The sequence below is a fragment of the Belonocnema kinseyi genome, chromosome 5 (assembly GCF_010883055.1).
Source record: "Belonocnema kinseyi isolate 2016_QV_RU_SX_M_011 chromosome 5, B_treatae_v1, whole genome shotgun sequence".
NCBI lineage: Eukaryota > Metazoa > Arthropoda > Insecta > Hymenoptera > Cynipidae > Belonocnema > Belonocnema kinseyi.
In genome coordinates, this window is record NC_046661.1 from 73,985,719 (window position 1) to 74,003,411 (window position 17,693).

Consider the following 17,693-nt stretch of genomic DNA (forward strand, 5'->3'; position numbering starts at 1 on the left):
TTTATTCATATTTTTGGTTGAAAATGTAACTATTCCAGTTGAGGATTCATCTTTTTGGTTAAAACTTAATTTTTTTACTGAGAATTGAACTAATCTATTTTGGTTTGAAAACTGATCTTTTTTGGTTCAACATTCAACTACTCTTTGCAAATTTGTCTCCTTTAGTTGAAAATTTACGTATTTTTTTTTAAATTATATTTTTTGGTAGAAAATTAATGTTCTTGTTTAAAAATGTTTCTTTTTTGTTGGAAATTCAATTATTCTAATTAAATATTAATCATTTTAGTTTAAAATCAACCTTTTTTGTTTAAAATTAATCTATTTCAAGTTGAAGATTCATCATACAGTTGAATAAATAAATAATTATTTTTGTATTATTATTCAACTATTTAATAATCGATGGCGCTATAAAGTATTGAAGAATATATTTAAATAAAATTTGTCAAAGCTTTCTAAAATCTAAATTAAACATATCAATTCAACCTCTAGAAACTAAAAAAAAACGTTATAATAGATTTTAAAAACTGTGTTCATATTTCGAGTCGATTTTTAACAAATGCAAAATATTTGAATAGCTCCGTATTTTAAAATTTTATACCTGAAAAAAACTCGGAAGAATTTTTTCGAAAGCGTGCTTATTTATTTATTTTTTCTCGACAAATCTAAATTTTTAATAACAATGATTCTTCATTTGTAAAAGTAGCTTTATATCACTTCATTTTACTTTTTTTGGGTTTGAAATTAATTTTTTGAACTAAAAATTAAACAATTCAATTTCTTCTTTGCAAATTAATCGTTTTCAGTTAAAAATTGAAGTTTCTGGCTCAAAATTCATTTATTTTGTTGAAAATTCGATCTTTAATGGTATAAAGATAATCTTCTTGTTGGAGCAATTATCTTTTTGCTTAAAAATTCAACAGCTTGTTTGCAATTTTTTCTCTCTCTTGACCAAAAAAATCTTTTTTAATTGAAAATTCAACCCATTTGAGAAAGTCGTCTTTTTTGTTGAACTGTTTTTGATTAAAGGTTAAAATCTTTTTTGGTTGTAATATCAACTAATACCTTTTTCGTTAAGAATTCATCTTTTTGCAATACAAATTTAATTAATGGGTTGAAAGTTAAACTCTTCTATTAAAATTTTTTTTTTTTTTGGTCAAAGATTCATCATTCGAAATAAAAATTCATCCTTTTAGTTGAAAATTCGTTTTTTCTTGGGCTGACAATTAGATTTTATTACTGGAAATTTAACTATTCCAGTTGAAACATGAACTATTTTAATGAATTTTTTTTCAGTTGTAGTTTAATCTTTTATATTTAAAGTGAACTATTCCAGTTTAAGATGAACTATTTCAGTTGAAACTTTATTACTTTATTTGAAAATGTAACTGTTCAAATGAAATGTTTGATCATTTTATCTAAAAAAAACATCTTTTTGGTTGAACATTAACTTTTTTAACTAAAAACTTAACTATTGAATTTTCAGTTGAAAATGTATGTTTTTTTTTTAAATTCATTTTGTTTAAAATTCATAAGTTAGGTTAAAAATGGATTTTTTTGTTTAAATTTAACTATTTAGTTGAAAATATGTCTTTTCTTAGTTGAACATTCAACTATTTTGTGAAAAAAATCTTTTTTTTTTGTAGAAAATTAATCTTCTTGTTTAAAAGTTGATTCTACTGTTCGAAAACTCTTGTTTTTACTGAAAATTTAAATATTCATTATTTTAGCAAAAAATTAATTTTTTTGGTTAAAAGTTAAACTATTATGTAAAAATGGATCTTTTTGTTTTAAAATGAATCTATTGCAAATTTATCTATTCCATTTCTTGTTGAAAAATTGATATTTTTCATTTCAAATTTCAACTATTTGGTTTAAAATTGATTTTTGAGCTGCAAATTCAACTGTTTGGTTGTTATTTTATATATTTTGTTGATAAATCGCCTGTTTAATTGAAAATTAATTTTCTTGTTTGAAAGTTAATCTTACTGTTCGAATGCAACTGTTTGGTTGTAATTTTATATCTTTTGTTGAGAAATCGTCTGTTTGATTGAAAATTAATCTTCTTGTTTAAAAGTTAATTTTACTATTTGAAAACTTTTTTTTATTGAAAATTTAAATATTCCAATTAAATATTCATTATTTTAGAAAAAAGTCATTTTTTTGGTTAAAAGTTAAACTATTTTGTGAAAAATTCCTTTTTTTTTTAAATTAATTTATTGCAGATTTAAATATCACATTTCTTGTTGAACAATTGATATTTTTCACTTCAAATTTAAACTATTTGATGTAAAATTAATTTTTTTAGTTGAAAATTCAATTTTTTGGTTGCTATTTAATATATTTTGTTGAGAAACCGCCTGTTTAATGAAAAATGAATCTTCTGCTTTGAAAGTTAATCTCGCTGTTCCAAAATTCATTTTTTTTGTACTGAAAATTTAAGTATCTTAACCAAATATTCAATATTTTAACTAAAAATTAATTGAATTGGTTGAAAGTTAAAATTTTTTGCGGAAAATTCATCGTTTTGTTTTAAAATTAATCTATTGCAGATTTAACTTTTCCATTTTTTGTAAAAAAAATCTATATTGTTTACGTAAAAATTAAAATATTTGGTTGAAAATTATTTTTTTAGCTGAAATATCAACTGTTTCGTAGTTATTTCATATATTTTGTTGAGAAATCGTCTGTTTAATTAAAAATGAATCTTCTTGTTTGAAAGTAAATCTTACTGTTTGAAAACGCGTTTTTTAAATTGAAAATTTAAGTATTCCAATTAAATATTCATCGTTTTAACTGAAAATTTATTGTTTTGGTTAAAAAAGAAAGTTAAACTCTTGTCAAAAATTCGTCTTTTTTAAATTAACCTGTTGCAGATTTAATTCCATTTTTTGGTTAAAAAATTGATATTTTGGCCTGTTTAATTGAAAATTAATTTTCTTCTTTAAAATTTAATCTCACTGTTTGAAAATTAATTTTTTTATTGTAAATTTAAGTATTCCAATTAAATACTCATTATTTTAACTAAACATTAATTTTTTTATTGTAAGTTAAATTCTTTTGTGAAAAATTCATCTTTCTTTTTTAAAGTTAATCTGGTCAAGATTTAACTATTCCATTTTTGTTGAAAAATTTACATTTGTCAGTTCAAAATTCAACTATTTGGTTGACAATTGATTTTTTTACCTGAAAATTCAACGGTTTGGTTGTTATTTAATATATTTTGTTGAAAAATCGTCTGTTTAATTGGAAATTAATTTTCTTGTTTAAAAGTTAATCCTGCTGTTTGAAAACTCTTTTTTTTATTGAAAATTTAAGTATTCCAATTAAATAGTCATTATTTTAGCAAAAAATTAATTTTTTTGGTTAAAAGTTAAACTATTTTGTCAAATATTCATTTTTTGCTTTAAAATTAATCTATTGCAGATTTAATTATTCCATTTCTGGTTGAAAAATTGATATTTTTCACTTCAAATTTAAACTATTTGATTTAAGATTAATTTTTTTAGTTGAAAATTCAATTTTTTGGTTGTTATTTAATATATTTTGTTAAGAAATCGTCTATTTAATTGAAAATTAATCTTCTTGTTTAAAAGTTAATCTCACTGTTTGAAAATTAATTTTTTTTATTGTAAATTTAAGTATTTCAATTAAATATTCATAATTTCATTTTAAAATTAATTTTTTAGATTATGAGTTAAATTCTTTTGTGAAAAATTCATCTTTTTGTTTTAAAATTAATCTGGCCAAGATTGAACTATTCCATTTTTTGGTGATAAATTTATACTTTTCAGTTAAAAATACAAGTATTTCGTTGAAAATTGATTTTTTAAATCTGAAAATTCAACTCTTCGATTTTCATTTTATATATTTTGTTGAGAAGTCGCTTGTTTGATTGTAAATAAATCCTCTGGGTTGAAAATGTGACTATCTGGTTAAAAATTCATCTATCTTTTTGTAAATTCAATTTTTTTACTTGAACAGTTAGAAATTTGAAGCGTTTTAAATTAAATTTAATACAGTTAGCTATAAAAAAATCTGAGATATCTCAACAAAAAAAAACCTAGACGCCCTTTACACGCCTAAAAAATGTTGAATATTTTCAGAAGTCGTTCGGTGATCGGTGGTGTCGGATTCAGCAAATCATCGCCAAACGAGGTTCGATTCGGCAGCGTTCCAAATTCACCCCGAGCTCGTACCCGCGATTCTCCATCGGACTGGTACAGCCTCGGTGGTCCCGGACGGAACAATAAACTCCTGATGGAACTCCAGTTGCACAAAATCCGCTTCCAGCACGAAGTCTATCCCGAAGACACGTCTCAAGCCTCTCGGCAAATTCTCCTCGTGAACGAGATCGAGATCAAAGATCGTCTCGATTCCTCCAACATCAACAAGTTTCTTTATCAGTACAGCAGTGAGGGAACACCGAGACAATCTCACGCGAATATGTTCGAGCTGAAGGCTGTTCACATTCGTCCGGATCCAAAACAGCCTGGCCAGGAAGTCTGTCTGAAGATCAGCGCTCTGCCTCTGCAGCTCAACATCGATCAGGACAGTTTGCACTTTTTGATAGACTTCTTCACGGAATTGAGCGACGGCTCGAGGCAGAGTCCGGGCCAGGAGAGTCTGAACGCGAGCAATAGTGTGCAATCGAGTCCGGGATCGAAGCAGGGAACGCCGACTCATCATCCTCCGGTTATGAGTGTCAATGATTCGGATTCGAGCTCGAGAACGATGGATTCGTCGCAGGGAAGCGATGTCGTGGATCAGAATTTGCTGATTTTGTTGGAGGATGAGTTGAGGATTAAAGAGAGCAAGAAGAATACGAGGGCTGTCAGCGAAACGCAGGACGATAGCCAGCCTTTGTATTTTAGGTGAGCATTTTTTGTTTTTTTTTCATTTCCGACATTGGCAGACTTTCAACTGAATAATCTAGTAATTAATTATCTAAGAGCCGTACTAACTTAGTTTCAAAATTCCCTGATTTTTCCTTGACTAATTTTTCATTTTCCTTGATCACGAATATTCAAATAGGAGCGTTTTTATCTTGTAATATTTTTAACATGGAATCTTTTATAAACGTAATAAAACAGTGTTTCAGGTACAAATTAAAAATTTTCAAATCTTATTCATTTATTTAAAAAAAAATGTCTCTTCTACTATAAAAGATGACTATTTAAGAAAATACTTGAATTTTAAACAAAATAATTAAATCTTCATCATAATAGTTGAATTGTCAACCTAAAAGGATAAATTCCAAACCAAAAAGTGTCATAGTTTATATGTCAAACAAAAATAATGAAATTTACACAAGGAAAAAAATCAGAGTCTTAAAACCACAACGACGAATATCCAACAAATGTTTTTTACTCAAAACAGAAATAAAAGTTTATTTAAATTATTCAGCCTTCAAGCCAAAAAACGAATTTTCTATACAAAAATTGAATTTTCAAACCAATATATGAGGTTTTAGCAAAAAATTAATTTTTTTCACGAAACTGATCCATTTTTACCAAAAAAACATGAAATTTCAAACCGAAAAAATTATTATTTTTTTATTAAAAAAGAAGATTTTTTAACTTTAGTTTCAGTTAAAAAATTAATTTTAAACAAAAAAAGGCTTTTCGACTAAGCAGTTAAATTTTCAACCGAAGGCGTAAACTTCCGTAAAAAAAAGAAACTTAACAATGTGGTTCAACTTTTACCGAAGTAATATTATGAATTTAAAAATATAATTTTTTAACAAAATTGTTTAACTTTTAACCCCAGAGATGCATTTTCAACTAAAAATATAAATCCTAAAAAAAAAGAGTATAAAAAAAGATATTTCTACTATAATAGTGCGAATTTTATAATCAAGAGACCAATTTTGAAAAAAAAGTTGAATTTCCTGTTAAAAAAATATAAATCTTTATACAAGAAATAAGTTTCGAAGAACAAAATTGAAATTTTAATTAAAAAAAAAGAACGAATTTTTAATCAAAAAGGATGACTTGTGCAAAATTGCTGAATTCTCCATCAATAGTTGCATTTACCACAAAATAAGTTTCTACCAAAAAATTTAAATTTCATTCCAAAACAAACTTTTGTGTATCAAAAAGGTTTAATATTTAACAAAATATTTGAATACTTTTCTGAAAAATAGTTGCATTTTTATCAAAGAAAGATGAAATTTTTACTATAACAAATAAGTTTTTAATAAGAAAACTGCACATTTTTTTAGTTGAACTTTAATCCAGAAATGATTTTACTTCATTTTACAAAACCAATACATAAATTTTTAACAAAAATTAAATTTTCTACAAAATAGTAAAATTTTCAATAGGACAAAAAAATTTAATTTTGAATTTTATAATACAACAAGACAAACTTTCAAAAAATAGTTGAATTTTCAACCGAAGTTGCATTTTTATTGAAGAAAGATAAAATTTTGTCTAAAACAGATGAATTATAAAAAAAAATAGTTAAATTTTTATCCAAAGAAGATTCTAGTTCACTTCCCAACACCAAAATAATAATTGTAAACAATAAGTTAATTTTCTGATAAATAATCAAATTTTTAATCAAAGGACAGGATTTTTTAACAAGATTGATAAATTTTTAATTAAATAGTCGCACATTTGTCCAAGAAAAATTTAAATTCTACTAAAACGGGTGAATTTTTAAGTAAAAAAAAAACAATCTTTAAAAAAATTTAAATTTTCATCCAAAAAGATTTCGATTCCCTTTTTAACACAAAAATAGGAATTAAAAACAAAAAGTATATTTTATGTGAAATAGTTGCAAGATTTATTCTGAATTTTGAACACAACAAAAAAACTAATCTTTAACAAAAAATTTGAATTTGCAATAAAAAAGGATGCCTTTTCAAACAAAAATTGTTACATTTTCTACCCAATAATAACATTTATAACTAAAAGAGATATTTTTCAGAATTAAGTTTTTACGAATTCGCAAAAATTACGTACCCGGGAAATTACCGGGAATTTTATGAAACCGGGAAATGACAGTGAATTTTTTTTTTACCTAGAATTTTACAAATCAAAACAAATCTGTCCCAGTTCGATCTCAAGAATTTTTTAACAATAAATTGAATTCTTATCTTTTTTCTATTATGATATTATTTAGTTTATAATGCATAAATCGAAAATCTTTTACTTCAACAATTTTACGTTTTAGATTTTTATTTTGAAGCGTACATTTTAAGTGTAAAGGATTTCAAAATGCATTCTTGAAGACATAAATAATTAAAATTAAAAGCGGTTGAATTTAATAATTTTTGATAAAAAACATTTTTCTTTGATCAACTGTAAGTATGACACAATTCATTATTTCAAAAATTAAACTGTACTTTAAAAATTGAAAATTGAATAATAATTAATTTGTAAAGACGATTCTAGAACCGTGGAAAATTCAAGAATTTACTAGTTTTAACGTCAAATATTAAACTATTGAAATACGAAACCCTCAGTCGTTTAAAAAATGTGAATAATTTAAATCTACTGAATTGTTTCATAGAACGCCTTGATTCGTTAAAATTTCAAAGAGTTTTTAAACTTTGAACGTTACGATTTTGATTTTTCTATTTAAAAAATAAAAACCTTCTTTTTTTAAGATTGCAAGGAAAATATTGAAAAAGATTTAGAAAATTTTCAACAGTGAATCTGATAGATTGTGAGGTAATTTTTCTAATTTTGCAGGATAGCCTGACAGTTTTAAGAAAAATTCAAATCATTTCAAAATATAGTCCGAGGTTGTAATAAGATTTTAAAAATAATTTTGAATTTGGAAAATTTGTAAACAACAGTTCGGTTTTTCAAGATTTTGAAATAAAACTTTTAAGCTTTTCAAGGATTTTTAAACTATTTAAAATAATAATAATTTAACTTGTAATGTAAAAGTGTTCATTTTAAAAAGTTCTAAAAATATAACAGTTAAATTTTCTATAAAACAGATAATTTTTTAACGAAAAAGATTACAGTTATATAAAAAATGGTAAATTTTCAACAAAAAACGGAACAGTTAAAGTGAATGTTCAGCTTCATTCATGAATCTTCCACTAAAAAAAATTTAATTTTCCACTAAAGACATTAATTTTCAACTAAAAAGGCCAATTTCTTACAAAAAATAAAATAATTCAATTTTCAATTCATAAAATAAATGTTCAACCAAAAAAAGAAACGAATTTTCAAAAAAAAAGATTAAAATTTTTAACAAAAAGAAATTAATTTGTAACCAAAAAGCTGAAGCTTTAAATAATGAGTGTACTCTTCTACAAAAAAAGATGGATTTTTAACAAATAGTTGAGTTTTCACCTAAAACATCAATTTTCTACTAAAAATAGAATAGTTAAATTTTCAGTAAAAAAATAATTTTCAATCAAATTGAAGTAAACTTACAACTAAATACTATAATTTTCAACAAAGAAGATTAAATTTTTATCATAAAGTAGAGTTTAGAAGAAGAAATTTATAAGAAAGTAGAATTTTCTACCAAAATAGATGAATTTTGAACAGAGTACATTCATTTTCAACCAAGCATTTGAATTTATGAAAAGAATTTTTAACTAAAAAGATAAATTAGTTACCAAGAAGGTTAAATATTCTCCCATTAAATTCAAATTTTCAATAAAATGCAGGAAACTTGAACCAAATATTTGAATTTTCACCTTAAGAAGACACATTTTGAACCAAACATGTACGAGTTGATTTTTCAGTTAAAGCAGTTTATTTTCAACTAGAAAACGTAATTTTCAACTAAAATGACAAAACATCAATTAATTTGAAATCTTTTCAATTGGAAATTGTCCTAGAAGTTCGTTGGAATCCCTTTAAATCTTTTGAAATGATAAAATCCGTTAAAATAAATCTTTAAAAAATTTTAAATCCCTTGGACATAAATAAAATTAAACTTATTCTTAAAGTTCTCTAAAAAAAACCATATTCCGAAATTGTCTTAAAACCCCTTGAAGCCTTTAGAATCACTAGTAATCCCTTGAAATTTTATTCTCTAGAATTTAGTTCTCTACAAATCCTTTCGAATCTTTAGAAGTCCTAAAAAAATCTTTCGAGATCTTTGGAGATTCAATCAAATCTATTAAAGTATTTGAAATCATTAAAAATCCCTTGAATATAAATTAGATTTATTCATTAACGTTCTCTAAATAAAACCCCTTTCAAATCTCTAGAATTCTTTTCAACCCATTTTTGTAGTGTCTCTAAATTCTTCAATTTCAATTTCAATTAAATCCTTTAAATCTTGTGAAAATCCTTTAAAGAAATATATATAATACATAAATAAATAAAAAATAGACATCCCTTTAAATAAAATTGAATTTATTCCTTAAAGTACTCTAGAAGTACTTTGAAATACCTGAAGATCTCTTAAGTATAAATTAAATTGTACTTAATATTTAAAGTTCTAAAAACGAAAACCCGTCCTAATCCCTTGGAATTTTTGGAATCGCTGGGAATCCCTTGAAGTATCATGATTTAAAATTTAGTTCATTAGAAATCCCTTGAAGTCACTGAGAATCCGACAAAATTCTTTAAAATCCCTTGAAATTTTCCTATCTTGAAATTCTTTGGAATCTATTAAAATCTTTGAAATCCTTTATAATTTGTGTTATTCCTTCATATCCTCAAAATTGTGGAAATCCGTAGATATCCTTTAAAATTAAATTAAATTGAGAAAAACCTTTTGAATTGACGATGTTCCAAAAATATAGAAAAAATCATTTTCTGAATTAAACAAAAAAAACTGATTTATGACGTTGTATTTAATTACTCCTAATTTATCCTGATTTAGAACAGGGAATTTCAGAAAATAGTTATCGTTTTTATTTTAAGACAGGCAGTTTCCGTACGTAAATATAATTTCACTTGGAACAGGAAATTTCTCATATGGTACGGGCATTTTTTTAAGAATTATAAATCGGATTTAGAAGAAAGGATTTAAAAGAATCCCTGTTCTAAGTCAGAATTTGTTACAATTTGAAAGTTTAATCTTCTAAATTTTAGTAGATTAAAAAAAATTAGTTTTTAGAGTAGAAGTAGTATTTCAAAGCAGAAATATTGCGGAATTATAATAGAAAATTTGGTTACATTGTTCGTAGCGAATTTATTTTTCTTCAGTTAAATATTTAAATACTGTGTTCAAAGTTAATCTCTTTTGATTAAAAATTATTTTTTTGATTGAAGATGCATATTTTTAATTGATCTTTCATCTCTAGTTGAGACTGTAACTACTTCGTTGAAGATTAATTTTTTAAACTAAAAATGTAACTGTTCCAGTAGAAAATTAAACTATTTTACTTAAAAGACGTTTTTTGTTTTTATTAACAATTAGATTTTTAACCAAAAATTTAACTATTCTATTTTTTGTTCAAAATGTATTTTTTTTTAATGAAAATTCAACTATATCGTTGAATATTGATATTTTTAATTTAAAAATTAAACTAGTTGCTTCAAAATGTCTGAATGTTGCAAAAAAAGCCTTGTTTGTAGAAAATTAATATTTATGTTTGAAAATTAGGCTATTCCAGTTGAAGATTAATCATTTTAGTTGTAAATTTATCATTGTCGTTGAAAATTGATCTGTTCTTGTTTAGAATTCAACAATTTGTATGAAAGTTTGTCTGAATTTCAGTTGAATATTTTTCATTTTAGTTGAAAATTCATCTTTTATGTTAAAATAAAATTACTTGTTTGAATGTTAACCCTTTGCGGCATTGTGGGAATACCGTATTCCCACCTTTTTTCATATCATTTTTTGCGATTTCAGAGTAGTTTTTATTGGATTTTACACAGGTTTTTTTAAATTTCATGTTCGTAGGATGATAGAAAATTTAAATTTTTGTGCGAAGGGTCTAAATTTTTAAAATAATTTGTTAATACTTATAAACAAAGATGAAAAAAATCCTTTTTTGTTGAAAAAATTCATTATTGAAAAAACTTTCCATTATATTCTTATGAAAATGGGTCCATAAGGGTTTTTGGGGTCGCTGAATACTAATCTGGACTCAGATTTTGAACATTAAAAACGGCGGATCCAATATGGCTGCCGAAATTGGGAATATTTTTGAATTTTATCTGAAAATTGGTATTCAGGGGTTTTTGGGGTCAGTGATTACGATTATGAACTCAGATTTTGGAAATTTAAAATGATGTATCCAAGATGGCGTCCGAAACTTGGAATATTTTTGGATTTTTTTTCTGAAAATTGGTATACAGAGGTTTTCGGGGTCGCAGATCACGAATCTGAAATCAGACTTTGAAAATCCAAAATGATGGATACAATATGGCGGTCAAAATAATCAAGTTTTCCGGATTTTTAAAAAATTAGTGTACAAGGATTTTTGGAGTCACTGATCACGAATCTGAATTTAGATTTTGAAAATTCATAAAATTGGTACATTTTGAATACAGATTCAAGATCAGCGACCCCCTATCTGTGCCAACTTTCAAAAAACAATGTAGAAATATTTTGAATTTTGGCCCGCTATTTTGAATGTTCAAAATCTAAGTTCAGATTCGTGATCAGAGATACCAAAAACCCCTGTACACCAATTTAAAAAAAAAATCCAAATGTTGGCCGCCATTTTGAATTTAAAAAATCTGAGTTCGGATTTGTGATTAGCGACTCCAAAAAAACCCTGTATACCAACTTAAAAAAAAATCCCAAAATATTCCAAATTTAAGTCGCCATATTGGATCCACCATTTTGAATTTTCTAAATCTGAGTTCAGATTCGTGATGAGTTATCCCAAAAACCCCCGTATACCAATTTTCAGAAAAAAATAATAAAATATGCCAAATGTTAGCCGCCACATTGGGCCCGCCATTTAAAATTTTCAAAGTCTGAGTTCAGATTCGTAATCAGCGACCCCAAAAACCTCTATGTACCAATTTTCATGAAAAATCGTTTCCCTGAAAAATGGATGCCGGAAAGGGTTAATATCCTTTTGTTAAAAATTAATTTTTTTTATTGAAGATTCATCATTTTAAATAAAAATTAATTTCTATGGTTGAAATATAAGCTATTTGATTAAAAAAATTCGTTTTTCCTTAGCTGTAAAGGAATTTTTTTGTCAGATATTTAACTTTTTTATTTAAAATTATTTTCTTTTTAATAATGAATATGTATCTAATAATTTTAGATAAAAATTCATCTCTTTGGTTGAACATTCATTTTTTGGCTGATAATTTAACTATTTAATTTTTGGTTGAAAAATGATCTTTTTTAGTTAAAAATTAATTTTTTATTGTTTGAAATGGATGTTTTTGGTTGAAAATTCATCTTTTTGGTCGAAAATTCAATTATTCTAGTAAAAGATTCATCATCTTAGTTGAAAAATTATGTTTCTAGTTTAAAATTCAACTGTTGCAGCTAAAGATTATTTTTAAACTTAAAATTTAATTGTCTGAGTTTTGATTGGCAATTCATCTTTTTCAGTAAAAGTTAATTTGTTGTTGCTGAAAATTAAACTATTGTATTTAAAGATTTATCATTTGAGCTGTAAATTTATCAGTTATGATGAAAATTGGACTATTTTCTTGAAAATCCGTTATTTATTTTTGAAAATAAATTTTTTCAACTAAAATCTTAACTAAAACATTTTTGTTAAAAATTGATATTTTTATTGCAAAATGTAAATATTTGTTTCAAAGATTATTTAATGACCGGGAAATCGAAATCGTCCGCCACATTACCACCATGAGAATCTTTAAAATCCCTTACAATTTTTGGAACACTTACGTATCCCTTGAAATTGTTGAAATCCGTAGAAATCCCTTTAATTGAATTGCATTTGTTCCACAAAGTTCTTTAGGAGTTCTTTGAAATCCATTAAAACCTCTTAAAATCTTTTGAAATCGTAAAAATCTATTAAAATAATTATTGGAAATTATTTAAAATCCCTTAAATAAAAATTAAATTAAATTTACTCTTGTAATATCTCTAAAAGAAGTTCAAATCTCTAGAAATCTTTTGAGTCCCTTGAAATCTTTAGAAATTCTAAAAAAATTCTAGAAAATACCTGGAAATTTTTGTAATACCTTGAAAGTCTTTAGAATCTGTTAAAATCTTTAAAATACTTTGAAATTTTCTGAATTCCTACATATTTCTTGAAATTGTTGAAATCCGTAGAAATTCTTTAAAATCTCTTCAAATCTGAAGCAATTAAAAATTAAGGGCGTTAAAAATTTAAACCATGCAATTTAAAAAATTGTAATTAAGAAAAATAACAGTTACCTAATATTTAGAAATATCTGACTGTTTATTTAAAATCAGTAATTATAAATGAAATATTCAAAACTAAACCAAAAAACTAAACTTTGAATGTTACCATTTTAATTGTTCTATTTAACCAAATTTAATTTGTAAGGCAAATTGTTGAACTTTTATGTATCAATAACAATTGAAAAATTAGAAAAATTTCTAGAAAGTTGAAGAGTTATTTAGAAGATTTGAAAAAATTCAAAATCACTTTAAATTTTGAAATATTTTCAAATAATTGAAACATATTTCGAACAAAAAATGTAGAAGCTTTTAAAGAATTTTAAACGTCTTCAGAATAATAAAAAACATTTCCTAGGAAAATTGAAAATTATTTTTTATTTTAATGAACTAATTTTAAGAGAATATTTGAAAAGAATTATAAAGATTTACAAAATAGTCAAAAATCAATGGAAAAGATTTTAAGAACATTTCTTGGCATAATTATAAAAAAAATTAATTTGGTAAATGTTAAAAACAACATGTAGATGTTTCAAGATTTTGAAATAAAATTTCGGATTATTTTTAGGATTCTTAAACTGTTTAAAATAAAAATAATTTAAGTTTTTAAATTAAAATTAAAATAAAAAAAATAAATAAATTTCCAGTTGGAACACGGAATTTTTTTTAAAGAATGATTTCTAATTCTTAGTTGAAACGGGGCATTTTCGAACAAAATTTAAAGAACGAATTGGAACAGGGAATTTTACTTAGAAATTCTAATTGTTAGTTGAAATGGGGAATGTTCGAAAAGAAATAAAATTCTTCTTCTGAACAGGATTTTTTCAAAAGAATTTTATTTTTGAGATGAAATGAAGAATTTTCTTAAAGAATTATAATTCAGGATCCCAACAGAAAATTTTTACTTTTTAACCAAATCTGAGCTGGAATTGGAATTTATCCAAAAGAATAATAATTCTCAATGGAAACTTGAACTTTTTAAACAAAATTTTTATTCTCTGTTGAAAAATTGTATTTTCGAGAAAAAAATTTATTTATGAATTCGAACATGGAATTTTACAAAAAATTCGAAGTCTTATAATTAGGTAAAATGGAGAATTTTCGAAAAGTATAAAAATTCTGCATTAGAACAGGGAATTTTTCGAAAATAATTAAAATATCGGATTTAAACGGGGAATTTTCAATTTTTAACTAATTCTCTACTGGAATTGAAATTTAAAATTGCTTAAATTGTATAATTTTAAACATTTTTAAATGCAGTGGTTGATTATTAAATTTAGAGCATTCAAAATGATAATATGGACTTTTATAAAAGTTTAAATTTTGTAATTTGACAGTTTAACTGCATTTAATTAAAAATTGTTTACTTGAAAAGTGTTAGTAGCTTCCATTTCAAACGTGTAAATTATTGAGCAATTGAAAACAAAATTGTTTCACTTTGAGTGCTTTCATTTGCAGTTAAGTTTTTATTACTTCGAATGGAACAACTTTTAGATTTAGTATTTGATTTTTTAAATTTCATTGACCCTGAAAAATGTTTTTTCGAACCGGAAATTTTTTTCTTTGATTAAAACGGTCATCCTGATTTTGATACTAAAAACGAACAGTTTTTAGGAGAGCTTAATTTTCTCGCTATTTTAATTTTAGGAGTGTGGTTTTTTCGCCGGCGGTTAACGTGAAGGTGGATTATCAAGGAAAACATGTGGATTTCAGTCGCGGACCCCTCGTGGGGATCCTGCTGGGATTAACCCATTTGAACAAATCGGAATTAAGACTGAAAGAATTGTCCTATCGGCATGGCTTGCTCGGCTTGGACAAACTAATTACGTACCTGCTTCAGGAATGGATCCAAGATATTAAGGATAATCAACTGAAGGGCCTTCTGGTGGGTGTCGGGCCTATGCACTCTCTAGTTCAACTTTGTAAGTACAATCATAAAATACAATTATAAAATTGCAATTATAAATTTACAATTATAAAATTATATAATTATAATTACAACTATATTTAGAGTGACCAACGGGCCACAAAACCTGGAATTAAAAGGAAATTTTTTTTTTTACCGGGAATTTTACAATTTATTAGAAGAAAAATCTGTACAATTGAAATATCACACATTTCATATCAAATGATAAAATTCAATTTTAAGTAAGTTCGATTTCAATTATTTTTTCTTCTTTTTAAGTTCAATTCTGAACTTTTTCGATTATTAAATTATTCAGTTTACAGTGCGTAATTCTTATATTTTGTACTTTTAACATTCATTTTAATTTTTATAGTTTTTATTTTTATCTGTACATTTTCAGTTTGAAGAATTGAAAAAATGTTATCAATATTTTGTTCGACTGTAAAAATTGATCAACTATGAATAATTGATTTTTATTGAGTTTAAGGGAAGAATTTTTCATTTTCAATTTTTTTCTGACTTGGAAAAGGGACATTTTTTATTTTTAACGTTTCTAATGAGTTGGAAGGAAGGAAACTTTGGGTTTAAAGTTTTTTTCTGAATTGGAACAGGAACATTTTTTTATTTTTGAGATATTTAAAGAGTTGGAGGGAACGAAGTTTTATTTATGTTTTTTCTAAATTTAAAAAGGCCATTTTTTCGTTTTATTGTAACATATTGATTGGGTCTAAGCGAAGAATTGTTTATTTTTAGTTTTTTTTCCTAGAATGAATAAGGAATTTTTATATTTTTAATATATTTGTTGAGTTGGAATAGACATTTTTTTTCTGAATTGGAAAAGGGAGATTTGTTTATTTTTGAAGTTTTAAACATTTTTCAATTATTACCCAAAGGTTTCACAGATTTCGCAAAGATTCCGGGCAGATTTAAAATATTTCACAATCATTTGACAAAGATTGAAATAATTTTTCAATGATTTTATGATATTTTCACAAAGATTTCAAATATTTCAAGAATATTTCCAAAGATCTCAATGATTTTTTAAAGATTTGACAAATATTTCAAATATTTCGCAAAGATTTCAGATAGATTAAAAAGAATTCACAACTTTGAGTATTTTACAAAGACTGCCATTATTTCACAAAGGTATCAGAGAGATTTCAAAGATTGAAGAAAAAATTTTAATATTTCGTAATGTTTTCAGATAAATTTCGAAGATTGCACAAAGACTGCAATGATTTCCCAACGATTTTGGATAGATTTAAAAAATTGTTTAAATAATTTCATTAATATTACCAAATATTCTAATTACTTTGTAAAGATTTGATAAAATGGTAATGATTTCCCAAAGATTTCATACAGATTTCACAAAGGTTTTAAATATTTTTCAAAGATTTTGCATAGATTTTCCAAAGATTAGATAAAATTGCGAAGATTTCAGATAGAATTCAAAGATTGACAAAAAATTAAAAATATTTCGCAAAGTTTTCAGATAAATTTCACAGATTCCACAAAGCTTTCAATGATTTGCCAAAAATTTATAATAAATTTAAATAATTTCACAAATATTACCAAATATTTTTAATATTTTGCAAAGATTTTAAATGATTTTTAAAATTTTAATGATATCCGGAAGATTTAATAAATATTTCAAATATTTTACAAAGATTTTGGATAGATGAAAAATATTTCACAAAGACTTTTATTATTTTACAAAAAATTCAGATAGATTTCAAAAATTGAACAAATTTGTTGAATATTTCGCAATGTTTTCAGATAAATTTAAAAGATTGCACAAATATTTCAATGATTTATCAAAGAGTTCAAAAATTTCGGATAGAGTTATTATCAATGTTTTGTTAGAATTTAAAAGTTGATCAACTGTGAATAACTGATTTTTATTGAGTTTAAGGGAAGAATTTTCGATTAAAAATTTTTTTCTGACTTGGAAGAGGGACATTTTTTATTTTTAACGTTTCTAATGAGTTTGAAGGGAGGACATTTTTTGTTTCACATTTTTTCTGAATTGGAACAGGGAAATTTTTTTATTTTTGAGATCTTTAAAGAGTTAGTTTTTTTCCTGGAATGAATAAGGAATTTTTCTGTTTTTAATATTTTTTTTTTAGTTGAAAGAGACGATATTTTTGTTTTATTTTTTTTCTGAATTTTATAATACTTTCACAAGGATTTCAAATATTTCGCAAATCTTTCAAATAAACTTAAAATATTTCACAAAGACTCCAATTATTTCACAAATATTTAAACGATTTTAATGTTTTCCATGATTTCCGAAAGATTTCAAAAATATTTAAATAATTTCACCTATATTATCAAATTTTTCAAAAATATTTCCAATTTTTTCATAAAGATTTCACAAAGAATTAAAATAGTCGGAAAAGATTTCGAATGGATTAAAAAGACTTCACGACGACTTCTATTATTTCACAAAGACTTGTACGAGGGTAGTTCAATAAGTCCTTAGAATGAAGTATAAAAACAATTTTTTTTTGGGTAAATTTTTTTTTATTTTTCAACATAATCTCCTTGGAGCTCT

The 17,693-nt window shown here is 24.7% G+C and overlaps 1 protein-coding gene across 1 annotated transcript in view; it reads left to right on the forward strand.

The window, feature by feature from the left end:
- Positions 1–17,693, forward strand: part of LOC117172460 (autophagy-related protein 2 homolog A) — a 105,394-nt gene that overhangs the window by 69,802 nt on the left and 17,899 nt on the right. The window contains exons 13-14 of the mRNA XM_033360415.1: positions 4,104–4,871; positions 14,881–15,155. Coding sequence (XP_033216306.1) covers positions 4,104–4,871; positions 14,881–15,155 — 1,043 coding nt within the window. The remainder of the gene's footprint in view (positions 1–4,103; positions 4,872–14,880; positions 15,156–17,693) is intronic.